General features: G+C 44.2%; 2 protein-coding genes across 2 annotated transcripts in view; one reads left to right on the plus strand and one right to left on the minus strand.

Annotated features, from left to right (window-relative positions):
* Positions 1-1178, plus strand: part of ankrd13b (ankyrin repeat domain 13B) — a gene marked incomplete at both ends in the record, with an annotated part of 33804 nt that extends 32626 nt beyond the window's left edge. The window contains one exon of the mRNA XM_083914502.1: positions 977-1178. Coding sequence (XP_083770628.1) covers positions 977-1178 — 202 coding nt within the window. The remainder of the gene's footprint in view (positions 1-976) is intronic.
* Positions 1179-6610: 5432 nt separating this feature from the next.
* On the minus strand, positions 6611-26313 carry ssh2a (slingshot protein phosphatase 2a). The gene is made up of 14 exons (XM_083913279.1): positions 25831-26313; positions 17753-17865; positions 17105-17169; positions 16014-16135; positions 15758-15823; positions 15516-15581; positions 14634-14828; positions 11823-11916; positions 11579-11707; positions 11278-11324; positions 10741-10887; positions 10445-10645; positions 9427-10351; positions 6611-8860 (listed from the first exon to the last, which is right to left on the minus strand). Exons 1-14 carry the CDS (start codon positions 25956-25958, stop codon positions 7187-7189), a joined length of 3972 nt encoding a protein of 1323 aa, XP_083769405.1. The 5' UTR covers positions 25959-26313; the 3' UTR covers positions 6611-7186.
* Positions 26314-26522: the final 209 nt, after the last annotated feature.

The following is a 26522-nucleotide window of genomic DNA, read 5'->3' on the forward strand; positions in this document are numbered from 1 at the left end:
CTTCCCCACTACCGCCGAGCTCCTCCGCTCGCTCCCACTCGAGTGCTCGTCAGTGCATGTGCACCAGATTCCTGTGAACATGCCTGTGTCTTCTTTCATCGATAAATAGCATGGGGCACACGCTACATGGAGGTAGGCTGGCTAACTTACTAATAGATAGCAACTGCTAGTGTCATGTAGCGTATGCCTAGCTTGAGGCGTGTGCCTGTGATATTGTAACATGAGTGAGGGGGGGATCTGTGGCGTGTGCAAGAACTGTGGACTGCGCTGATTGGACAGGATGATACGGGCGGGGTGGATTTTTGCAAAACAAAAAACAAGTTCCAGGTGCACTTAGAGGTGCGTTTTTTTCTAAACCGGATGATTCGTGTTGTTCTATCGGAGTGCAGTGTCGATTTCAGTTAATATGATCAAACCTCCTTCTTCCCATCCTTCTCCAGCCCTCAATCATTGCCACTGCGCACTTCCCAAACTAAATGCATTACTGAATTGTTGCCGATTTGTTCATAAAACTCCTTCAAATATACAATTTGACAGAATGATCCAATGGCAGAATTGATTCTACCGGGTCCATCACGTGATGCCCTCTGGCCCCCAAAATATTCTTACCATTGACTTGTATGGCAAAAGAGACATCTGTAAATTTGTGGATACACTTTTTCAATGGCTATTTCATTTTCAGATTTGGATCCATTGGGTCTGGTAACAGTTTGAAAGTCTAGAAGAGCTGCACAATTAAATCATATCATCCCCAGTCAATTTAGCCGGCTCGGCCAGCGGAAATCACAGCTGAAGCGATGCTGATCAACTGGGTATTTTTAGACGCAGATGTTGAACTGTTTTGGCTTCATGCACCACTGAGCAGCTTTAGGAAAGAACAGTATGCCAGTATCGTTCAGTGTCTACGTTCTAGCGTCTGCTCTATTCCAACCTGTGTTTCTCCTCCCTCTACCTCCCTCACTATTCCTCACGCCAGGACCCCCCAACACAAGCCCCGCGCCCCTTCCAGCCTCTGCTCCACCCCCTCCAAAAAGCAGCCGACCACCTGCAGCTACAACGAGCAGCTTCGCATCGCCATGGAGATCTCAGCTCGGGAGCAGGAGGAGGCTGAGCTTCGACGGCAGCGGGAGGAGGCGGAGCTACAGCGCATCATCCGGTTGTCACTCATGGAGAAATGAGAGCCGAGTGGCCCAGCGGGGGTCTAAGGGTAAGGGTCTGGACAAAGGAAACATGGGAGAAAAGGGCAGCACAGGCTACTTTAAAAACTAAAAGCACACTCTATAAGGGGCTGGAAATAAACGCCCAAATCATCTTAGTGGTTTCATACGATCAAAGGCCTTCTCCTTTCTCTCCCATAGCCTTTGCCAGACCTTTCCCCATCAAGCCATACATTGGTGATGTGGCTGTCCGGCCTCAGACAGCCAGAGAGGGACATCGGTTTCCTCTTTCTGGTGCCACGTGGTACTTTCTTGACCACTGCCAGTTTACAACCAACAACACATCCAATACAACAAGTTTGATGGGATGCCTCCTTGGATTAGTGATTTCTGTCTGTTTGCAGGTATGCGCGTGTGTGTGTGTGTGTGTGTGTGTGTGTGTGTGTGTGTGTGTTTGTGTGTTTCAAAACCAGCTCTCCGCACAGGGGTCAACAGATCACCTTCTGTCCTGAAAACGTATAGGCCAACTCTCTGCTCCAGCACTTACACACACACACAAGTGTTTTTGCCACTGAGTTGTGTGGTTTAAAGTCTTAACTGTGACTAGAGAGAAAAAAACAACTAAAAAAAACACTTGTGTGGACAGAGCAGTGACAAACCAGGACCAGTGGCGTGGGCGAATACTGTAACTATCTTGGTCAAGTTGAGTTGAATGTCGATAATCTTCTTCAGTTTTTAATGAAAACATTTGGTAATTTTATTTTTAATTTTTTTTTTGATTTGCACAAAATCCAGATGTACTGTATTTAGCTTGTGGCCGGATCACATATATGACTGTTAATGGATGTAGATGACAAGTTTGAGCACAAACTAAACTCAGGCCAGTTCTAGTTTTAGCCTGACGTTAGACTGAAGGAGCACAGATAGGATGAGACTAGATGAACACTTGGTGTACTAACTAACCTGTATGTGACTGTGAATGAGCCTGTGTTATACAAACAATAAAGGGACATGATAGCGGCTTGTAAGTGGATTGTGGAATTGTTACCGAAAGAGGTTTTTCTGTATATTTGGATCCTCTCACCTGAGCGGGATGATTTCTGTATTTCTGTGTAGTCACAATACAGTGTATGTACAATATTTCAGCATGGTCTGCACCTGTGCGAGGTTCATTTTGTCCGACTTAAGTCTAGCCTGGAGGCCTGCAATATCTGAGCAGGCTCTCTATTGGGGAAAGAGTGACCCGCAAGAGTCACTGCAGAGGAAATTGACAGCAATTTCAGGTTTTATTGAACCCCAATAGCTGGTAAAAGATGGTTACACAATGTGACACGCTGAAAGCAAAAGCTAATCTCAGATCACCCCAAAAACAGCGTTCCATTCTTCGAAAGGGAAGTTTCTTCAATCTTGCTCTCTTAAATCTAAGTAACTTCATATTGCAGGGCTCAAGGCTAGACAAACACTGAGGAACATTTTGTTGCAAGGGACGTGGAAGGCTTGTTTTTTTTCCCCCCTTTTTCCTTTGTTATGATTTCTTTGAAAGAAATGTCAAACTTTCACACTCCTTTATCAGCACAAACTGAGGACAACCATCTCTGCCTCCTCTCCAGTTCATAGTAAAGCTTGCCTGGTTGATAAGAAAAAAAATATTCATTTTTTTTTACTTTTTAAAAAATGTCGCATTAAAAGAGATGCAGAAAGATGTTTTTTTTTCATGGTGTGTGCTGGGAAGTTCAGATAATGATTCAAATAAAGGAACATCTTTCGGAGCAGCGTCTATGAGTGGGTTATTTTTCAATCTACTTTTAAATTGCAGCTTTCACATGCTTCAAATCCCCTGACCCCACGCTGGGTTTTAGCTGTGGCTTTTCACTGTAAGTTAGTTTTTTTTTTTCCTGATCCTCTCGAGTGAAGGACAAGGTGACAAAGGCAATTAATTTCTCACAAGACAGGGAAAGCTGCAGCGTCACTCGGCACCAAAGAGGGTTGATCTGTTTTTAGCAGTTTCCACCTCCATCCTCCTCCCTGTGACACGGATTCCCAGCGCCTCATCCTGATCCAAGGGGTTTCTTGCCTGGAGTTATTTTCGGCCTGACACGGAGGAAAAAGGACAGCTTAGAGACTCTAAATCCTCTAAAAAACGTCACTCAGAGCACCGGGCTGCTTTCTGCGCCTTTGGAGAGAATGGGGAAAAGAGAGAATGAAATAATTTGAATCAGCAGTATGCAGCCGCAACTTCTTCACTGCCTGACTCAGCTTGACCTTATGAATAACATCACGGCGGAAGCACTGGCCTGCAGGCGTGTGTGAAGTGAATTTGTAAAGAGCAGCAGACAAAACAAGGTGTGTGTGAGAGCATCAGTATGCAAAGAGGACGTCAAGCTCACTGTAACACCCTCTGTCCCTTTATTCCACACTAAACTAACTGCTGCAAAAAAATTAAGGGAACACTTAATCATCATAGTATAACACACAGAGAACATGTTACAGGAGGGATAGAGTCTGGAGATGCCGAGGTGAACGTTATGCTGCTCCAGCGTGGCCATATTGGCGGTAGGTCATTGATGGTCTCGAGAGGCGCGTCATTGGTCGCACAGACCTCCATGACATAGCCAACAGTACCCTGACTTAAATCAAATTCAGTTATGCATCGGTGCATCCGACGCCGCCAAGTTGTGTGATTTTGAATCCAGCCCTCAGTGGGTTAATGATTTTGGTTTCCATTGACCGCCATTTCCAACATTTCAGTGATGCTAGTTACAGCTTCTGAGTCATTAACACAGCCTTTTACAGATGGATAAGGCCTGTCTTTAAACACCAACCTGGCCAAAAATTCTGTCTCATACTGGGCTGTTAGTGGAGCAGCGGCACATCTCCTGACGTGGGTGTGCTCTGCCTTGAGCAGATGACCTTATTTGAAAATCCGGGGCTTTGCGTCAGACTGCTGAAAAAGTAGAAAAAACTGTCTGAATGGAGGTGTTGACAGCAGTCTGAATCCTGAGCAGAGCTGCTCATGCCAGCTACTCCCACACACATTTACCTTATTATTTGAAAAGGTGGTCATGTGTAGCATTAACATCCGACATTCTAACAATATACAGTATATATATATATATATATATATATATATATATATATATATATATATGACATAAAATCAAGAGAAGCATAATAGGTCCACTTTAAGTTGACACCACCATGCAACAAACACATCAATGAATTATGCAATGATTAAGCTTCATTACACAAAGCAACAAAGTCAGATTTGCAATATTTTTGTTATTAAATCTTCCAGTTTTCCTAAATGACTTGATCTGTTTAACTTAGCATGTCTGTTGCTCTGCAGCCTTCCCATGTGCCTTGTTAGTTACTTTAACAACTGACTGTAAATGAATTTTTGACTGGGGTGGCCCAAGTGGGGGGCCCTGACCTTTGCAGGGGTGGCATGTAGTTTAAGAACGTGCACACACATCGGAATAACATTAAACTATTAATGTTCCAATATTGTAGACCCACCAACATGCTCGTGTTAGGTACATTGATGACTCTAAGTTGCCCGTAGGTGTCAATGGTTGTCTGTCTCTGTGATCTCTATGTGCCCTGTGATAGACTGGCGTCCTGTCCAGGATGTACCCCGCCTGACACCCAATGTCAGCTGGGATCGGCTCCAGCCCCCCCCCGCGACCCCGACAGGGACAAGCGGTTGAAGATGAATGAATGAATGAATGAAGTGAGCTCTGTTGTAAGTCTAGAGTGAAGATGTTTGTTTAAGGCTTCAGGTCTCTAGTTTGTGGGTGTGAAGTTTCATGAGTCTGCAACCATCCTAGAGGTGACAACAGCTCATTTTCTAATAAAGTGCTCTCACTATAATGAAATGGCTACTTTTGGGTCTAACATCATCACACATGAATACAATTGGGCTCGTTGAATCCAAAAGAGTGTCAGCTTTCCAGTCTGACCCAATTTATGCACACCCCAGTGTGCAGCAATATTACAATAAACAATTTAAGAATAGGCCAAAAAACACAGAAAAGCGGCATGCCCCAACCTGTCTGGATCATTATAAAGTGGGGATGTATGTAAAGAGGAGGCTCATGGGTAACCATAGATCGCATTTCGTTCACATATCTTGAAGTCAGAGGTCAAGGAACCCCCTTTGAAAATGGCCCTGCCAGTTTTTGTTTTTGCTTGAGTGTCATTTAGCCTCCTTCCAGACAAGCTAGCATGTGGTGATTAGTACAGATGGATTCCTTAGATCATTTAGTTTCTCATGATACCGATATACGCAACTGACTCTGAAATTGAAGCTAAACCCTGTTACAGCCTCTCAAAGACGAACCCTCGGGACTCTGACTGGGGTGGCCTATGAGAATTCAATCATAAGAGACACGTTATGTAGGTAAACCACCTTAAGTTACCGCTACCTGCAAACGCCATGATCACGATTGTCCAAATAGGTTTGCAACAGGCCTGCCTCAATTAACCGTCATCTACACATACAGTCACAATGTAGGTGTCTGCCACACAGAGTACAAACGGATGAATTACACACATGTAAACAAAGGGGGAAAAATGCTCTTACAGCATTACTTGGAGCCTTACGTGAACATGATTCTCGCATGATGTTATTGCGAGAATCTGGATGTGTGCAGGGTAATATAAGAATGTTCTAATATAAGAAGGGATCAGCTTCTCTCTTGATTCACAGAGACGAGCAAAGAGCATTCAAACACAGACAATTAGAAACCAGAGAACATCATGAGATGGGATCACACCAGCTACGTTGACAAAATCTGTCCACAGATAGAATATAAAAATATGGCAAAATACTCAAAACCACCTCTGTGCTAGTTCCCTCTACATTTTCTTTTTTTTTTAGTCTGGTCTAGTCCTTTAATGTCACTTTCTCGATAAGTGCTGCCATCTGATTTGTGTGCGTGTGTCGCAGCACGAGTCCCGGTGACCTACATCTCAGCATTTAATTACCCACATGAAACAGTAGGTAAAATGTCAGCCTGAAATAAGCTGCGCTGAGCACTGATGGGGATCATTTCCCCCCAGGAGACGGGATTGACTTGTTCAAAGACACTGAGATTTGTAGTTAAAAATGAAAGGCAGAACGTATTTTTGTCAATGATAAGGTTATGAACTTGTTTTGTCACCCTTTAAATGTGGTAGAGTTTGACCAGAGCGGAGGGTTTGGTTGGTTATCTGACCTTAAAGTTACACCTGTCTGTAAAAACACTTTCTCCAAATCGTCTTCTTTCACACTGACTCTCGTGCTGCAAGGCAGGTTTAAACATGTAGTTCTCTATCTGATCAGCAGGCGGCAGTAAAGTACCCGATAAATTTGGTAAAATTTCAGCATCTATAGGTCTTCGTCGCCTTGATTCTTGTCTTCAAATGTGAGATGAAGCACACCTGAACACAAAAAATGCACACAGTCACAGCAGTTAAAACAAACTCACCATATTTATTTACTGCTAAAGCATTGAATAAAAAAAACCCATATCAGCTTTGTCCTGGTTCAATTATAAATCTGAATAAAGACACGTCTGTCCACTTTGAAAACAAAAACACGTCCACTGATATCAGTGCAAAAGAATCCTATCGGGGTAAGAAACGGATTTCAAATGGAAGAAAAATAATCGAAACAGTAAAGTGCATGTTTGGAGAAAAAGCCCCTCTCGTAGTTTTAGAAACTGTGAACAGGCAGCGAGGGTCAAACACTGAAAACAAACGCTTCTTAAAAAAGGGGACACACATAATGGAGTGACTACAGTACGCACTGGTTCAGTCTGAGTTTTGGACATTCATATTCCGTTACTGTAGATACGAACCTGAACTCCGGTTGAGACAGCACATCCAGTGGTTTACATGCAAACGTGTTCGTCATTCGATTCTCACACACTAAACATACATTAGACGTTACAAGAGGTCTCCAGTAAACACATTCGTACACATCATGCAGCGTCGCTCGCACATCTGCATAGCTGCAGTCGTATCTGTTCCAGTCCATTGCACTGAGGTTACATGGTATTGTATAGCACAGTGACAGCTCGCTGCTTTTTCTCGGCGGAGCCTTTGCGAGAACGTCTCGATGAGTGTCCCCTACCCTGCTGACGTGTCGTAGTGACTGCGCCGCTCCCGCTGCCCTCTGGCTCCTCCCTCTCACCTGCGTCATCTTGGGGACAGCGATGAGGGGCGGAAGAGAAGCAGAGGGACTGCAACGAGGATGACTCCTCAAGATCCCTGCCGCCGTGGGACAAACCTGTCTTTTCAACGAAAGTGTTTCGAGCCAACACTTTCTGCTTCTTCCAGGTGTCGTCGGGGTGAGTTTTGGACATGGAGAAAGAGTCCTGGGAGTGTGTTGATGTTGTTCTGGTGTGTGGCCTCAGGTCTAAGTCGCTGAGGTCATTGGCTGACAGCTCCAGACAGTCCAGTTTAGCTAAGGAGGCCGACCTCTTCATGAGAGAAGGGGGGGTGAGGCCCGCCTGGCGGATACGAGCCTCGAGCTCCATGGCTCTGTGCCACATTATCGGCTCCAGGAAACTCTTCCCCCCTTGTCTCTCTCGAAGCCGCTGCCCTATTTCTACGCCCGCAGGGCTCTGTGCAGAACTCGCCTCTTTACAAGGCCCTGGCTCTGTGTCCATAACGTCTCTCAGCCCCTGAGGCTGCTCCAGTTCCTGGTCTTGGTGTTCCGTCGTCTTTAGGCTCACGCCCTCGTGCAAGAAAGCCTGCAGCTCTCTCAGTGTCTGCTGAATCCTCTCCAGCTCCTGGCTGCCATGAGTCAGCCTGCTCTTGGCATCACAGCTGGGGCCACAGCCCCCAGGCCCGCCCTGGGAACTGGGTTCCAGCCTCTCATCTGTGTCTGACTCTTGCATTGTCGCCCCATCCAGAGTCATTTGGTTTGAACAGGCCTGAGACTGGGTCTGCTGGCTTTGGCTGTGGAGCTTTCTTTCTCTTTGGGACTGGCCTGAGGTATCTAGAGATGATTCTTCCAACTGACTAGTAGGGGACAGTGATGATGTCAGCATATGGCTTTCTATGGATGTGGGCACAATGATAGGTATAGCACCAGAGACTTGGCTGATATTTGAGTTAGGGGAGCATGAAGGGTCTGGGAGGTTGTCCGTGCCTGAGGAGTTGAGCTCTGTTTGTGACCCTGTGTGCTTTTCTCCGTCAGCCGTTATCTCTCCCTGAGTGTTCCTTTGTTCTGAGCAGTCCTGAGGGAAGCGAAGGGGAGGGTTTTCATTGCTCAGTAGACACGGGGACAGTCTGACAGGAGGATGTTCAGCGCTGGGGGAATGCAGGGGAGATCGTTGTAACGCAGCTATCTCCAATTCCTGCCTCAGCTTCTGCTCCAGCTGCTCGGTGGCCCGCCGCACCGAGCCTGCCGGCCAATCGCAGGGCAGCATGGAGGGAGACTGCGGGTGTGAAGGTGGAGTCAGAGAGCCGTGCATGACTTCGGAAGTCTCTGCATCCATTTGATGTTCTGGTCGGATGAGCTGAGGGCTTTGAGAGGATGGGGGGAGCGACGAAGAGGAAGAGGAGGAGGAGGGGGTAGGAATGCAGGAGGCAGGGTGGCATATGGCTTCAATCTCTGTGACAATATGGCGGACTGAAACTCCATTGTCATGGTGAGGTTGATGAGTACGGTCAGGGCTGGCTTGGTCAATGCTATCTTCAGACTGTGGAGACACCTGAGAGACAAAAAGAGAGAGCAAGAGACAGACAGAAGATATTAGTCATAGTTTTGAGTTGGCATTTGTAACATCATTTTATAACATTTTAAACTATACATTAGCACCATTGCTTGAATTGAACTGATTAATACATTTGGGGAGACAATATGTGATAAAAATGATGTGGACTGTTCTTTCATTTTCCAGCAGGTGTCACTGTGATTAATACAGATTTAGTGTGACGTGTCATTGGCTCAGTTAATTTGCTGCCCTGCAATTCTTACATATTTATTCTGGTGCAGTCACATTCCAGATTTAGCTCCAGAATAAAAAACTGCTTTCCTTACCTCACAGACACTGCTGCTTATGTCACAGACTCGTGTGTTTGTAGAACCGCATCTCTAGTGGTGAAATTCAACAGTAAAGATTGGCTCAAATATAATCAGTCCAGAATATGAATACAAAATGTGATTTGACAGCTGTATGAACAGACTGGCAAACTGTAGTACAAAGACTGATGCCATTTAGCGCACTCACTGTTGTTACTAGCAAAGACAAAGTGATGAAGCCGAATGATGCTATACCTGACAAGTCCCGTTTCCCTGCTCCTCGTCCACATTATCCTCAGTCTCTCCATGTTCCTCGACTGCCGGAGGTGTCCTTTGTTGTGCCTGCTCAGAGAGTGTCCGGGATCTGCCGTCTTGGGCCAGGCCCAGAAACTTTTCCCTGGCGCTGAAGAAGTCGATGCTGTCTGCACTGTGGTCGGACGACCCGTCGGCCTCGCCCCGGCCGTCCGAGGCGCTGCTTATCTGTAGCTCGCTGGGGTTGTTGTTGTCATCGCTGGCAGCAAGTGGAAGAACCAGGGGGAGGGGAGTGATGTTAGCAGGGCTGGGGGGGCTGTGTTTGTCACTCGTTAAATCTGATAACGATTGGTCTATTGAGTCAGAGTCAGTGGATCCCAGAGTGAGAAGAGAGATTTCTTCAGAGCTGCTTCGCTCGGGCAAATTGAGGGACAGATCTACCGGTTTGTGTTTAGGCACTGAAATGGACAGATGTGTGGGAGGACCCCGGTGAGCTCGCTGAGGTTCAGGGGTAGGGGGTGAGATGTGGAGTGATGGTGGATGGTGGGGTAGAGCAACAGGCACAGTGACAGCCACACTTGCTGAATTATCAAGTCTTTCCTCTGGGACTACAGTGGCTGCTCGGGGGCTGGGGAGGGGGTCTTCACAATCTGATCCGACCTTCTCCTGACCTGGTGAGTCACACACGCTGTTGGAGTCTGTGTGCGAGTCAGAGGTGGTGTTTGATTTGGCAGAGTCTTCAGGTTCAGCGCCAAGTGCTTGCAGCACGGCTACGCCGAGGAAGTGATGCAAGGTGGGGGAGGAAATGTTGTTGTTGTGAGAGTCGGAGCGACCCAGAGAGTGAGAGGAAGCTTTACACATCGACCCTTGGTGATCTGATAGGTCGCTGTCAGAGTGTGAGCGCCATAGCTTATTATGCCTTTGTTTGCTGTGGATACAAAGAAAAACAATAGCTTGTTAGCACCCAACTGCTCCCTAGTGAATGTGCCCATTGTGCAGATGCTTTGATATGAAAGCACACCTGGCCAGCAGGATTCCCTGATACTCCTCAAGCTGTTTCATGAAGGAAGGGTTTGGTTTGGTGACGGCCCGTTTCTCTTTAACGTAGTCAAAGGCAGTATCCAGGTCCCAGCCGTATTCCTTCATGGCGTAGGCGATCACTGTGGAGGCGGAGCGGCTCACGCCCATCTTACAGTGAACCAGACACTTAGCACCAGCTTTTCTACGAGAAACCGAGAAAGACAAGAGAGATATTGTGTTTGTACAAGATTGAGAACCAAAGGAGAACTTAACTTATGTGTGTGTGATTAAGCCTACTTGGCTTTGGTGATGAACTTGTAGGTCTCGTTCCAGTACTCCAGCAGGTTGGTGGCCTCCTCATCATACACTCTGATGTTGTGGTACTCAAACATCCCCGGGAAGAAGTTGTCTATCTCCCTGGTCACGTTGAGGATGTAGTGCACGCTACATAAGAGACAGGGAGAGGCAGGTTGACTTGCTGAACTTTTATGTCAATAAAACTTACTTTTACTAGACTTTTTGATTGACTGTGGAAGTAGAATTTGGAATAAAAAGCCAAGCAAGTGGGTCGTGATTATTCTGTCAAACATCAATTAAATCAGCATAACCAATTCATAGAGTTAAGGTAGATTAAATCAAATCTATGAACCTTTGCTGCAATACTTAAATGAAGCGTAATTGGATTCTCTCATTTCACTGAGAATCAATTAGAAAACATATTTAATAGATGATAGTTTAATAGTCACTCCATTTATTAAAATTCAGGCAGTGATATTAGTGAGTGTGCCTTTGAGTGAGTGTGGTTTATAGTTTCATTGCTGTCTGTTCTTTTACCCGCTGTTCTGCAGCTCCTCCAGGTTAGAGGCGTTCCACTCAGAGCCCTGAAGACATAACACGTCCAGTCAATATCAAAGTGTTCACAAATGTATTCAACACAACAAAAATCAAGAATGAGTCAGAATTTACAAGTTGATGAATTGACTGTTCTCCTATTGAACGTGAACCATGTAATGAATCATGTGAAATGGGTACAGATCTGCTAATATCTTATTTCCGATCCCTTTGGTCAGACAGCAGGTTTATCTTGTCTGAACCAAACTCAGTGGCTAAGAGGACATGGCTCACAGGTTCTTACCAGATAAACGTGTTCAAAGATTTCCGTGGGGCTGTCCATCTGTCCCAGGATGACTATCATCTCGTTGTCTATAAACTCCTTAAACTCCCTCAGGTTACACACCATCTGCATCTCCAGTTCTGTCCGGATCTAGTAAGAGGGTGAAAATTGGCACTCAGGTATCTTAACAAGTATAGCAAATCAAATCAAAGACAAATGCCAAACCTAACTGTAATGTCACCCCGTGCATCTATGTGCATCTTACCTCCTTACAGGTGACGTTCTCCAGGTCTTTCTGCATCATGATCTCTCTGAGGCGCATCTTGATCAGCCTTTCTGTGCGCTCCCTCTCAGTGGGCCTGCACATACGGACACAAACACCTTTATGAAAACACATTTTCTCTTAGCCTAAAAAAAACAAACACTTTCGGACATAAAAATAACCACCTTCACAGTCCCAGCAACGACACTTTCCTTTTTGTTCATTGATTCATTTTCACTTTAGTCTCAATGAGATTACTTGTTCCGCGAGAGAATTGACACTTTGTCTGATTCTCAGAAACTGGAGAGGGAACAGAAAAATCTGAGAGCGTGAACCCACCGGCGATGCACAACAAAGTCCCCTTGTAGAGAACGGCTGTTGTTGTGCCTGGCTCTGTTTTGTAACCACTCTGTTAGGGGACGCATTTAGCCTTTGGACGTCACACTGATGATACCAACAAGTGGCCTAATTACGTCTCCGGAGAGTTTGTCAGTTTGTCTCCTAGATTCCCCTTCTTACGTTGTCTAATTTTCTCTCGTTTTGCTTCTAACTGGATCTTCACGGTAATAGTGTGGGTCAGCAGTCACAAAGAAGGGCAGTGTGCTGGCCACAGGTGTGTGACTGCAAACTTAGAACCACTTATCTGTGTTGAAAACCAGAAACAGGCAGCTTGTTTACCTCATTGCTCAATGTCTTAATGTTCCCAAGCAAGTCCACACAGGGTTAAGTTAAATATAATAATTCCTGCCAACAAATACAGCTTAGTTATCGGCATCCACTAAAACTTTCACCTCACAACAAGCCTCGACTTACCCACAGACAGCCTGAGGGAGCGATGACTGGTCAGGGAAAGAAAACGAACATGACGACACAAAGAACGGCGCTAATGAGTAACTGTAGAATGGAAATTCCAAGTCACTTCCTTGAATCCCTGATAGAGGAGTAACCTACGGGAATGCACAGTTATCCCCATCACTCAAACACGAAAACATGTCAAGATCAAAGCACTTCCTTTTTATCTGAACTTTTTATCCAATGATTGTACTGTACAGGGCCATAAACCGGCCACACCAGTAGGTCATGGGGCTTTGGCGGTCACCCTGCTGATGGTAACAAACAGGGATTTTACATGTTTGGATGTGTGTATCGGAGTTCATAAAGTGTGGGTGACAATCTGACTGATAAGAACTCTTAAATGCAAACAGAGAGAAACTATTTCTGTTTCCAGGCAGACAGTAAACATGGGTGTTTCGTGTTTTTCAAGAGGACCTTGACTTCTCTTCTCTCTTCCCACTTCTCTTTCCTTTCCACCCAGGGGTATCAGGTGCATGCAACAGGAGAATATTTTCCTTAATCTCTCCTAAAGCCCCCATCCTCTACATCCCTCTCTCTGCCTACCACCTGCTCCTGTCCATCCCTATGTTGGTCTACCTATTTGACTGTCTGGTTTCCATTTTTCCAAACGTAAATTGAGCCGGCTGAAGCCTCAGCTATTTTGGACACTGGAGGGTCTCTGAAGTGTGTGTGTGTGTGTGTGTGTAAAAGAGACGCTCCAAATAAGTAGCGAGGCACGTGACTAAGCAGCAGAGAGGGGAATTTCCCTGGTATTAGTAAAGACATAAATCCAGCCGCCTGTGTCATTCCCTGTGCTTTTTATGCTCCCTCGCGGATCTCTTGACAACTCTGTCACAAAAATGCGATGTATGTGTGTATCAGCATGCGCTTATTTGCACACAGTTCAGCATCCGCTATCATGCCTGTATCTGCACTTTTGGTTTTGTTTGTGCCTCTCTGTGTTACTTCTTGTTACCCGGACAGCATGTGACCCCAGCTCCAGAGTCCACTGCTCTGAAGACTGATAGCCTGCAGAATTCTGCTGTAAAGGTGTAGCAACACTGTCTGCACGTGAGAAGAGCTAAGGCAATGTTGTTGTGAAGATTTGACGGAGTACAATACATCCTATTTCAAAACGTAGTCGCATTACCTACTACCTTTCACGTTTAGTTACTTTTTACCAAGGATGTCACAATAGGAGATTTCAATATCACTATTATTGTCAGAGGAAACATCACAGTTTCACGGTTTGCGAGATTATTAATTGTGGAATTTATTATTCGAAACAACGCAATGACAGACTATTATTTTTTTGCACATAAAACATGTTATATTGGAAATAGAGGGTTCAGCACATACTCATAGAACTGGGGTTACATTCAGGTAACTTCTGCATATGCCCGCAAGATTCATAAAAAGGTATACGAGATTCACTTTCACAGGGCAACAATGCAGGGATCAGGACACCATAGATGTTAGCTTCTACAAGTGTGTAACTGCTGTTATGGCAAAATCTGTATAATCCCTACATTTTACATCTTTTTTTGTTTACAATATCTTAATTATTATTAGTAAAAAATAAAAATACAACAACAGTTGGTCAAAAGAAACTATTAGAACAGAATTCAAACAATTTTTCTTGTCACTAAATAGTCTTGTGTATGGATTATATATTCTTTAGTTAATGTATTATAACCTATGCAAAGAAATGCAGTGTAGTTGTGTGTGCCCATTCAACACATTCTTTGATTTAAACATCTTTTAGAGCAGTGTACTCACTCCATAGGAATTTGGCACTACACATCATTGGGGTTATGTGTTACTCATGGCATACAAAATGAAAACCTGTGACTTTCTGTCCAAACAATATTCCAGATATTTCATCATCAGTGTGAACTGCAGTGTGTTTGTGTGTGTGTGTGTGTGTGTGTGTGTGTGTGTGTGTGTGTGAGTGTGTGTATTCATGTGGTCTCTACTCACAGGTCTGTGAAGAGAACGGGTGAATTGGCACGGTGCGACTCGACGTCCTGCATGGCGTTCCACTCATTGACGCAGAACTGGTTAGAGGAGACCCTGCTCTGGTAGTAACTGACCCAGGTCAGGAACAGGCTGCCCGGGTAGTAGTTATGACAGCGGGCCACGTCGCACGCTTTGTGGAGCGACTGGAGGGCTGACCTGAGGCAGACAGGGAGAAGGAAGAGGATTCACACTCAGGGGGGTTGTCTCAAGGGTAAAAAGACAAAAACTATTACAGAGTGAAATTTGGACTGAATAAAACTGTATTCTTCAAATGACAGAGCCAAATAATGAAAATCTGGAGAGGCTATAACAATGGGCAAATGAATCAAGAATTGACAGGTTAAAAGGTAGGGAGGAATTAAATGAGATGCAGAGAAAGTTCAAATTGACACATGAGATACAGTATACAATAATGAGGAAACAACAGAGCTGGGAAGAGGAAAAAGGAATGATTACAGCGATAAAGAGACACAATACAGAGATATAACTGCAGATAAATGAAGGTATCAGGAGATATTGAAGGGAGAGGGAGGTCAGACGAAGAGTAAAATAACAAAGAGACAGAAAATGAGGAACTGATGAAGAGTATGGAAATGAAGAGGGCGCACTGGCATGTGAGACAGCAAAAGATATGAAATGACTGGAAGGCAGAGCGATAATGAGTAAAAAAGGAAGAGCAGAGGGAAGATAAGAAATTATGACAAGATAAAAGGCCGAAGGTCAAGATCGATGGATGGAGTTTTTTTTAGCAAACAACCTTAGTAACTCATAGAGTTGTTGACATAGAGCTTGTTGACATAGAGCTGTCATTTGTCAGAAAAAAATAAATAAAAGTTTGCTTACCACATGGCCTGGACAGAAACTGGCTTGAAAACATGAACCCTGTTCACCGTCGAAACACTGAAACCACTGAGACAATACAGAGAGAAGGATTAGAAATGGGATGCCCAGAAAAAAACTTTATATCCATCTGACAACACCAACAAATCTCCTTACAATAAAACGACTACATAAGAGCCCTCAGAGCAGTCAGTCAGTTGCCCCAGGGGAGCAGTAAGAGGAAGCAGGTAGGTGCGGTGTCTTACCCGTCTCCATCCAAGTGAATCAAAGTGTCACTCCACAGAGGTAGAACCAGACCCACCGAACAGCAGCTGGTAGGGAGATCAAGACGTTTAATAACAGCACAACAAAACGAGGCGCACCAGATTGACGTCATAAAGGCATGTGACCATGACAACATTTAAAAGCAAAACAGTGGAGGAAGTTTGACCTAATCATCGTAGTTTATCCTTCACTTTAATTTTTACTTTGATTGCATAGTATTGTTGCAGTGGAACTGACCTATCAGAGGAGACAAAGTCCATGCCGAGTACAATGCTCTCCTCCGTGTCCTGTCTACCATTGGTGGAGACCACCACCATGTAGCGGGTTACCTGAGGGTAGGCGCTCTCCAGACGCACAGCCTGAGAGAAAAGATAGAGAGGAGACATGAATGGGGATGGGAGTCGATAACTGGTTCACAATTGTCCAATCCACTGGAATCATATGCCTCTGAGCTCATCCATTCCTTTTATCAGTGCCTGCATGTTTATCTCTCTCCTCATGTGTCTACACTGCCGGAAACTTGCAACAAGAGGTCATGAAGGAGAGAAAAGAAAACAGTTAAAAGTGTGGCTTCAAATCATGAAGAAAGATGACAACAGGGGTGCAGCTTTGAATGTAATGGGTGGAAACACCAGCAATATCTTAAAACATCCTTCTACACAACTTGGTTTTAAATTACAGCAATGCCATGTATTTGACACATGCACAAGTGCCACTACTTCTCAAACGAGAACCACCTCTGTTCCCATGGGTACATTTCTATAATATAATAAAATTAGTGCCATACAGGCAGGTTAAGCAGATTATTTCTTTGGCTAAGAAAAATCTAAATGAAACAAATGCTAATATTCTCTTGTTTCATCTCCACTGTGTTTAGACAAGTATAATAAAAACCTGTGTATGCTTCTTTTTTGCCACACAAAAAAATGATCAGTAATCCAACACGGAATTGTTTAATAATCAGACAGATAAGTAGAATAGATAATGGCACCGGTATCAATACAATCTAATCAATTCTCATCCAAGGGGAAGAGAGACAGAGCCAGGTATGTAAATGCAAGTTCTTGCTGGTATACTGCTTTAACAAAGTAGCTGCAGGGACTTTAGAGACGTGGCAAGAATGGCAAGTATTACTCCAAATACATTGAGTACTGTATTTTTTTTTTTTTCATCTTTGCTGGTGAAGATAAAAAAACTTTCCATGGCCAACAATTTGCGAATAAAGGACTGAAACCAGTCCCTCTGCCTGGAGGATAATCTCCCTGGTCACAATGTCACTTTGCTCCTGTGTTTGTGCGTGTGTGTTACTGCGTGTGCGTGCTACTGACCAGTCGGATGGTATCCTCCGGCCGCAGCACAGTGAACATGGTCTGGAGATGTTTCTGGAGGTCACCTGGATGGAAATGATTTAAACATCCTCATTTAGTTTCAGTTGCTTTTGGGCAACACTTTGCATTCTTGGCATTTAAAGGTTGACGTAACACCAAAGATAATGTATCACTGGCCCTGTGGAGAGTTTCCAGTGCATTCACACCGGGGTTCCTTTCACTTTGGCCTACATCCAACCTGATCTCTGAATACATTTGAAGGAAAAAAGTCATTTCTGAAAAACTCTCTCATGCTTTTTATAGTTATCATGTCATTTCACATCACAGACAGACAGCAGCAGATTCTGCTGTTCTGGTTTAAAAAAAAATGTCATGCTTTGTTTTCACTGTCTAAGAGTGTGAAGATGTTTTTAAGTGTGGATTCTTTGGCAAAACATCACTCAAATAATCTGGCCACTGCATTGCATGCAGCAGTGAACTGACTGGCCTGCCTTGTTGTGAAACAGCTTCAGTGAAGTTAACACAAGCTGTTATTGATGATGCTGCAGAGGAATGTCAATGTCAAGTTCTTCTGTGGAATTCATTTCTGAGGCTGGGTGTCGGCACTGGGAGAAGCTGCAGATGTCGTTTGTGTGTACAAGTCTTTACCTGTGTGCTTGTTCCTGCTCTGGCTGATGTGAGGTGCACAGTTGGGCGTGGGGCTGTTCCCCCTGGGAAGGAACAGGGCTGCACCTTTTACGGTAAGGAAACTCTCACTGATACTGGAAGGGAAGAGAAAAGAAAGAGACATGAGTAGAAGCCTCAAACACAGGGACTTCTTCTAAGTCATCTAATCATATTGATCTTTCATGTAACTTATGCAATAAACTTCTTCCACATGCTGACCCCAACTTTACTCTAATAAGCACGAGATGGGGGACAGGGAAAGGGCGAGTGTTGTCATGGGCTTATATCAGTGGCACAATGATCCACTCTGCTGCCCTTTGGTCTACAGGCTCCCCAAATCAGAGCGGACAGACCAGTGCAAGTAAAACAACATCCAAGCCCCAGTTTGAACTCAGAACACAATGTTCTCGTCTCCTCCACACAGCTGGATTACACACACAGACTTACTCACACTAGCAGCTGCCAGTAGGGAGGGATGAGGGGGGATTGTGAGGAGACCCGGGGTCCGAGAGGAAAGACAGAGAAAGTCTCCTCCTCCACAATGTTTGAGCGGAGATAAGAGCATGGCCTGCACACTCCACACCAAAGCAGATGTATCAAACGGGGTTCTGTTCCTCTCTGGAACACTTAATCTTATTAACTGTGACTGAGTTCACTGCATTCAGCAGGAGGACACATAATAAACTGAGGTCAGTGTTTCAACCGGTTTCTTAACAGTGAGTGTGTGTGAGCCCCGCTGGTGTGCTTGCATTTGTGAATGACTAAGTTTTTGTTTAAAATCTCACGATGGCACACTAATCTGAGATACCAATAAAACAGGTTATGACCATGTCAAATGACAGCCATGGGACAAGAAAACAGCACCCTTAATACTGAGCAAGAGGTCTGCCACTTAGACAGCAGACATCTACATTTATGCAGTATGCATAGAGCACAAAAAAGCACTATGCTGGAGAAAACTATGCATGTTAAATGTTTAATCAGGACTTTAAGTAGCACATTCAGCCCAGGGAGGAATGGAATTCATCAGAATAACAGAGACACATTGGGTGTGCAGGTTTGCCAAAATTGAGACAACAAGTCAAGCTGGCAAGAACTTAGCCTGTCTAGGAACAAGAACTTGTGCAGCCACAATCTTGACCATCAGCCAAATTTGGGGGACCTATTATGCTTTCTGTCGTTTCTCACCTGAATGTTTTCATAATGTTTTATACTCATGTTAAAAGACAACAAAGTAACAATGATGAACATGCATTTAGACTCGAGCCCTGTCCACCTTCTGGCTCAGCTGTGCTCAGCTCTGAACGCTAGGATTTAGTTGCTATTAGCGATTTCTTCGAATATCTTGAATTTTATCCATGTAGATGATGCCGGACTTCCCATGCTGCTACACGCTCAGGTCAGTCCCTGCCGTGCCCTCACCTGCCGGCGCGTTCTGCAGTTGGCTCTGTTCACTTCGGTTAGGATTTCTGTAGAAATGTCTCCCAAAAAGTGTTTTTCTCGGTGAGAGGGAAATAAGTTTTTCTTCAGCTCTCCTAAAGACCCAAGCACCAGGCAAAAGTGGGTAGACAGGCTGATTCAGGATCCTAATATGTGAGTTTGATTAACACTTCACACCTGAGTGTTAAAAAGATTACGTTACGTGACCGTATAAGCAAGGCGCTGTGGGGGTGGTGGTGAAAACACACCGTTGCTTAAACTGCAGTCAACCCCCTTAGCGTCTAACTGCTTGGGACAGGAGCAGATTTACTTCTCCCGTTCGCACTTATGAGTGGAGCACCGGTCAGACAGCAGCCTCAGACTCACAGCTGCCCCGGGTACTGTCATCAGTGTGAGCCGGTGTTACCCTCCTGTGGTTTCCCTGTTGTGTTTCTCTAACAGCAGCAGCTGTGCTCAGCCTCTCGTCACATTCACAAATATCTGACCGATGATTTTCAGGCCACATCTCATGTCTACTGTGGCGGATATGCTTGTATAAGTGCACACTACATTACTGCCAAAATACATTTAGGGGAGACCAGGTACAGTTGTAACAGGGGACGGTTGTAACACCATAGATTACTCCAATCAGAAACATACATTCTAACTGTGACATGGACATAAAGCAGACGTGCACATTGAGGTGATATATGTGATGCAGCGATGAATTTCATTTGCTGTGTCTTTGCCAAAAATAAGATAAAAAGGAGCCTTGTTGTCCTGTAATATTTCTCCCATTAACCGACAAAATGAGCGGTTAGAGGTCAACTGCTCTTTGAAGGTCTTCCAGAAGGTAACCAATGTCAATGGAGTGGGCTCAGTGGAACGGGGTGTTTACAGAGACTGCAGAGAGTGCACAGAGGACATTAAGACTTTACCCAAAATCTACATAGTTTATTGGGCCGTGAATCGTGTCAGGCTGCTCCATAGGAGTCATGAATAATAAATTAAGACCAGAAAAGTAGTATAATAGGTGACCTTTAAAGTTAAACAGACTTCTAGAGAAGCCTCTTGTGGTTACAGTTAGAGCATTTCGGCAGTATTTAAAACATTCTGCTGGCTTGAATATGCCCAGTAGTTCCACATTCAATACTTTACACAGAACAAGTTAATTATTAATTATTGAAGAAGTCAAATGTACTAAGTGAAAGTTTAACCTCACTGCAGTCTGTCCACAACAAAAACAAACAAATATTGTGTGTGATATGTCTGTTTCTAAGGTAAAGTGATTCATGGAGTTGGCCAACCTGTTCTGAAGAACCTGTATAAGAGTGGTTTCATAGCCTCCAGGGCCAGAAACGAAGACAAGGAACTAAACACGCAATGGAAGCGATGACATCAAAGCTGCGTCCATCTTTGTTGATATGCTTATTTTGACAGTGAACCGCTATGTTGGATAATCCATCTCTATAGACTCAATGAACTTGACTTTTACAGTTCATCGGGTTCTACAGTACTTTAGTTTCACACTGTCTGCTGTCTGCTATTTAGGCTTCCTGGCATGCCCTTTCCTCTGTAACTTCATCTATCTATCCTTCCAGCAATCCAACTGTCCTTCCTGAGTTTTGCTGAGAGCATGGGTGTAAAGGATCCGGAGACACAGAAAGACAGAGAGACAAAAGCAAAACCGCAGCTTTGTGCTGACCTTATTTCCCATAAGCAGCCCACCCTTGACCCAGCTGCTTCTTCTCGCTCTCCTCTCCGTCGCTTCCTCTTTTCTGCATTTCTCCCAACTTTGTCCCACTTTTAATTTCAGTCACTCTCCTCAAATCCTGCTGTATCATGCTGTATCATCACGGTGCTCCCACACACAGACTCATGCACTGTACTTGGCAATGGCCACGTAAAGCAGTGCTACTGTACAATGTCATCTGTAATATAACACTTGTAGTCTTCCTGAAAATCACCCATGGAAGGCGATGCACGTGCATGCACACCAACACACTTTTACTCTTGCACACAGACACATTGAGAAGGTGGAATCTAAGCCTGATGTTTGGAGAGTTGGGGGGCTATGAATGACTTTCAACCACAGTTCCTAAAAATACTGTAGTCCTTTAAAAGTCTCAGCTATTGATAGACTGCATTCAGAAGAGCACGGCCGGCTTACTGTACAACATTAGCTTCTCTTTGACAGGGCAGCGAAGGCCTGCTGCAGAGGTTTAACACTGGAGCATGTGCTCTCATTATAGGGTCTGGTTTAAGGCTATTTGTATAGACGCATAAAAGGTATGGCTAGGTAGAGACAAAAAATACACACTGATACACACGATCTGAATACATCTCCTTGGGCAGTGGGAAATAATATTATTTTTCAGAATTTTTGACATTTCATTAATAGGGCTGCATTAATGATTTTCTTCATTATCTATTGTGTTCTACATTAATCGATTAATGGGAAATCTGTCAGAAAATAGAGGAAAGTGTCCATCCCTATTTCTCAAAGTCCAAGGTGATGTTTTTTCTACTAATCTACATAATTGAGAGGCTGAAAACAACATTTTCAACATGTACAACATATTTCCAGACTGACAGTGAACCCAATCTGCATTAATGACCGTCATGACGTTAGCACTGCAAACTGATAGAGACTGATGACAACACTAGTCAGTCTGTTGGCGTGTACCCAGATGAACTACATTATGTGTATTGTTAAGCTCATTGTTATGTTCCAAAGCTCTTTAAAATCAGTCCAGCTGATTTTTAGAGAAAACATATATACACGCAAAGGGATAATGCAAGTGAGGAAATGAAAAGAGGGCAATGAGTTTATCTAAATTTGCTTTCACAAAGTATGTGAATGAGGAATGGGCAGTGAAGGATGGGTCAGAGTGTGTAGCAGAGAGTGGGGTGGGTCATCTTTTGGCATTCAGCCATCCCAGGCTTTGGCCAGAAGTGAAGCGGGAGGTACTTGTTAGGGCAACAGTCACAGACACAATCACTATGTAAGGACCACTCCACATAGTGGGCAGATAACTGGGTGCCCCCCCACCTCCAGTCCATGCCCATATTAGTCACTCTCAGGCGGGGAGTGGGATAAATATAGGGCCTGGCTCTATGGAGGGCAGGCCAAAACTAAGGCCTTATGAGTTCAAGATACAGCCCATGGGAAAATCAGGGAGTTAGCTGGTGTATGTGTGTGTGCCTACATGTCCACATTTGCACGTTTGCCCCACGCTGCTGCTCGGAGGCGGAGGAGAGAGAAAAGTCGAGTTTATGGGGCCTTACAAAGTAGAGACCCAAAACAAACTCCTAACCAAGACAGCCTCGATTCAAGTCTGGCCAGGGATCTCTGTTGATCCACTGTTATACAGTCCGGTAATATACAGTCCAATAATAATGCTTAGAAATAATAAAAAATAAGCTCAAGACCCATTACAGTTGCAGAGCAGATTATTGGGCAAAGCTTCAGACACAAAAGGAGGCAGATGGGGGCAGCCAGAGCAGAAGAGGGTCAGCACTGATAAAGAAAAACGGAATACTAGGCCATACTATTTACAACCTATATTTAACTAAGAATTAAGATAAAAACCTTGTTTACAAGTGAGTCATAAAGCCAATAACTGTACTTTAAAACATGGAACTTCCAGGAACCACATCCATTAAGAAACACTATCAGACACCATGAATAGGTCTACTGTGATACACTAGGGAGCTACACAGCTGGTCGGATCTTGTGCCATTTACTGAACCTAATTATACAAACGTAAACCAAGTTATGTAGGTCATTTTACTTTACACACACACACACACACGCACACGCACGCGCACATACACGCACACACACACAAACACGCACACACACACAGCTGCTGAAGTTCCTCACAAAAACACACTTCAGTTTGTCACGTTTTGGTCTTGTCGGTTTTCTTTGAAAAATACGTATGCTTTGCACGTGCAGCGGAAGAGTGGGGTTTACAGGTATTTCTAAAATTGGTGGGATTACAATGGTGTTTTAGATGCCATTTAGCCACAGGTAACACTTAACTCCAATGACAGCTTTGAGGCTTGTAATTACCCATTCAGACCCTGGTTAAACATTCTGACACATGTAGGCGTCCAAAATAAACAGACATATGTACACAAACATTAAACATGTCGACATACATGTACACACAATAGGTGCTATAAATCAAAGGATGCAAAAATCCCCTGCGTTGTGATGATGGCCCCTTGTCCGTCCTGAGCAACACAAAGGAGGGGTGATAAGAACCAATCAACAGGCATCATGCAATGTGGCCAACAAAGCCAGGAAGTCAAAAGATTCCTACATCTGCTGCTATTTACCACACACACGTGCCTGCCAGTACACACTGTGCGCACCCTTCAGTAACATCTTCCCATAACCCTTTCTTATGCAAACTCATGTTTTGAAAAAATACTTCCTTATAGATTGGGTGCAGCCCTAATAAAGACTAAATGTTCAGTTCACTCAATAACCTCACCACACAATCATGTGTAAGACAGCTGCAAAACAAAGCAATCAAGAGACCGGCTGTCCTCGAGTTTCCTGAAAGCCACCACAGAAGGATTAGTGACTGCACGAAAATGTTACAAAACAACATCAAAACACAAACCAACTACAATTAAATACACTGAGTTTGTGGGAAATCGTTTTTTATCCAGTTGCAGTAATTTTCCTTCAAATTTGCTAAGCTTATCTGAGCCGGCTCCACATGAGAGTTTGGAAACACTGCAACAGACTATAGCCTTTGATCTGTCCTGAAGGGCAAACTTGTCTCGACTGCGTGTACAAGTCAACTAAATCCTTCTAAAGCTCACAAGCAAAAAGAAAACCTTTACTTCACTTTGCCTTGATGTCTGCTGACACCGAAGATCACAGATAAGATCAGTGTAAGATACTTTAATGGTAACTCCATTACATCCCAGCAGAGACACTCTCCGCAGAAGTATTAATAAAGAACCTTATATAATATTTATATTTAGTCAACTGTCATGAGGAAAACTAGCCTGGGAACCAGACAAATCGGTCAAGCTCATGTTTCATTTGCTCTGGCAGGTACATCTGGCCCCTTTCCCATTCAGACAGATTTTCAGCAGCTTGAGGTCCGATGGGCCAATAACAACCGTCTATCTCATGGTGGGGCGGGTTTAAGACGCTGACTGACAGAGGAGCGTCGCTGTCCAGTCTGCAGGTCCGTCCAGCACAAGGTACCAGGCTCACTAAGCTCGGATCAAACTATGAATTAAGATTATGTTACTGTAATGCTTATTTCTCCACTCAGCACTCGTTGTTCAATTGCGCTGATTGGTTGAGGGTCTATAGAATTGCATCCATAGGCATTTTGGTCTACACTGATGATGACAACCCTCTGAAAGGTTCCAGACTAATACGCATTTGTGAATTAGTCTGATGATGCCAGGTTACTGGAACACAGGGATAAAAGTAATTGGAGAGGCTTTGTGTTTTAGATCAGAAAATGCTTGCTAAGTGGATGTGGGTCTATGTGTGATGGTGTGTTCACACAAAAGCGAACAATTTTTTTTGAGGGACGATTAAAAAAATCGTCCCAAAGTCACGAAATTCTACGAAAATATGCAAAATCTGTGGGATGTAGTTGAGAAATGTTATTAGTGTTGGGACTCTCCTGCATAGCAGAGCCCTGATCGATTTCAACTCGGGTAGCAGCAGGGATCCAGATGATGCCAGACACCCTCAGATGACGTTATGAACCAAGACACAATAGTTTTTGGTTTTTTGACTCCACAACAGATGCAAAACAGGAACAGTGGTTATCCCATGCACGATATAGTGAGGTGAAATTTTTTAACACAGCATGAAAAATATCTTTTGTAACACTTAACAATATGTTATGATGAGTCGGAGACATTAGCTTTAGTTTGGTTCACCGTTCACATTTTCTACAAAAATATGGAAATTCTTAACATCTTTCTCAGGGCTTGTTTAAGTTATTTTCCCCGAAGGTTTATTTAAAACTTCTTCCGAAAAAAGGGTTTTAACTGCGACTTAATAACAACTATCGCCATCACACCGAGCACTCACAAGTTCAAACAAACAATGTCCCAACCTTGGACAAACAAAAAGGGCGGGACAAAAATGCCCCACAAATACTCTTGATATGGCACCAGGTGACGTATGCTTGTCTCTATTAAGTGTCTGGACCTGTGCAACAGGTAGGATGATTCACACTACATGCAGAGTCATGAAGTCTTGGTAAGATCTCAAAGGACATGAGTAAGATGCTGCTACGTCAACGGGAAATACATTCAACACTGATGTTGCAAAACTTTTTACACATGCTCGGGCTTACTCATAGTGTTGCAATGTCAGATTGGCACCTTATTGGACTACTAAGGATTTCCGAATATGTAGACTCAATGGGAAACATCCACATGTCTGACTATCCACAATAGAACATTTCAATTTAAAATACAGACAGTAAGGTTAAAGTTGATCTCCTCTCTTGACAGTTAAGTTGTGCTCATGTTTAATCCCATGCTGTAATTGTCTTCAGTTTGAATGGAGACCTAGTTGGCCTGTCACTGGAAGTATACATAATTATATAACACAAAGCGAATCTACCAGTATTAAAACTTACAGCTGGTTGATGTGATTTGTTGACACCACCGTGTCGTCGCTGAAGCATGGCACCATCTTGGCCCCGCAGCAGGAGCAGAAGCTGACCGCCGACGAGCTGTCGGATTCGGACACCGCGCCGAGGGTCATGCCGGCGGAGGGGAGCGCGGTCAGAGGGGAGGAGGGTGTCAGGTGTTGCTGGTCCGAGAGAAAAACTTTTACTCCTCTCCCACGGCCATGTGCGCTGACATTTTAATACACCGACTTCCTCGGGTGTTGGTGGTTGCAATACGGTAGGAAATGACGAAATATCCCACGAAATATTCCGCGAAATGTTGCACCTGTTTCCAAATGGTGTTTTTTAGATTTAGTACATTTGGCTCCTGCTCCCGACAGTGACGTCTGGCTGTTCAGGATCCCACAGCAAACCAGAAGCGAGTCCCAAAATGAAGACGTGTCCGTACCATTGTGTAAATATTATTCATCCCCGTTACAGCAGACACTATCCTGTACCATGTACAGTACTGAGACATATGACTTCGGTCAAACTCTCACTAGAGAAGTCATAGGAGGGAGGAGTTGGGAGGCATGCTTTTGGGAAAGCGGGGAGCCAATGAGGACAACGGGGAAGTACGACCGCCCACAACACCAGCCCTTCTGCCCCATCGACACTTGCTGGAGCAGAGCAGTTTGTATACAAAGTGCTGGGAACCG

Source organism: Echiichthys vipera (assembly GCF_963691815.1).
Source record: "Echiichthys vipera genome assembly, chromosome: 5".
Lineage (NCBI taxonomy): Eukaryota > Metazoa > Chordata > Actinopteri > Perciformes > Trachinidae > Echiichthys > Echiichthys vipera.

Excerpts from the sequence above, each read along its gene's own strand:
- ssh2a (XM_083913279.1), bottom strand. The coding sequence starts at position 25,958 with ATGACCCTCGGCGCGGTGTCCGAATCCGACAGCTCGTCGGCGGTCAGC. Across the intron at positions 11,708-11,822 it reads AGAACGTCACCTGTAAGGAG|ATCCGGACAGAACTGGAGAT; the intron begins GTAAGATGCACA and ends CCCTCTTACTAG. Across the intron at positions 11,325-11,578 it reads TCTTTGAACACGTTTATCTG|GGCTCTGAGTGGAACGCCTC; the intron begins GTAAGAACCTGT and ends TTATGTCTTCAG.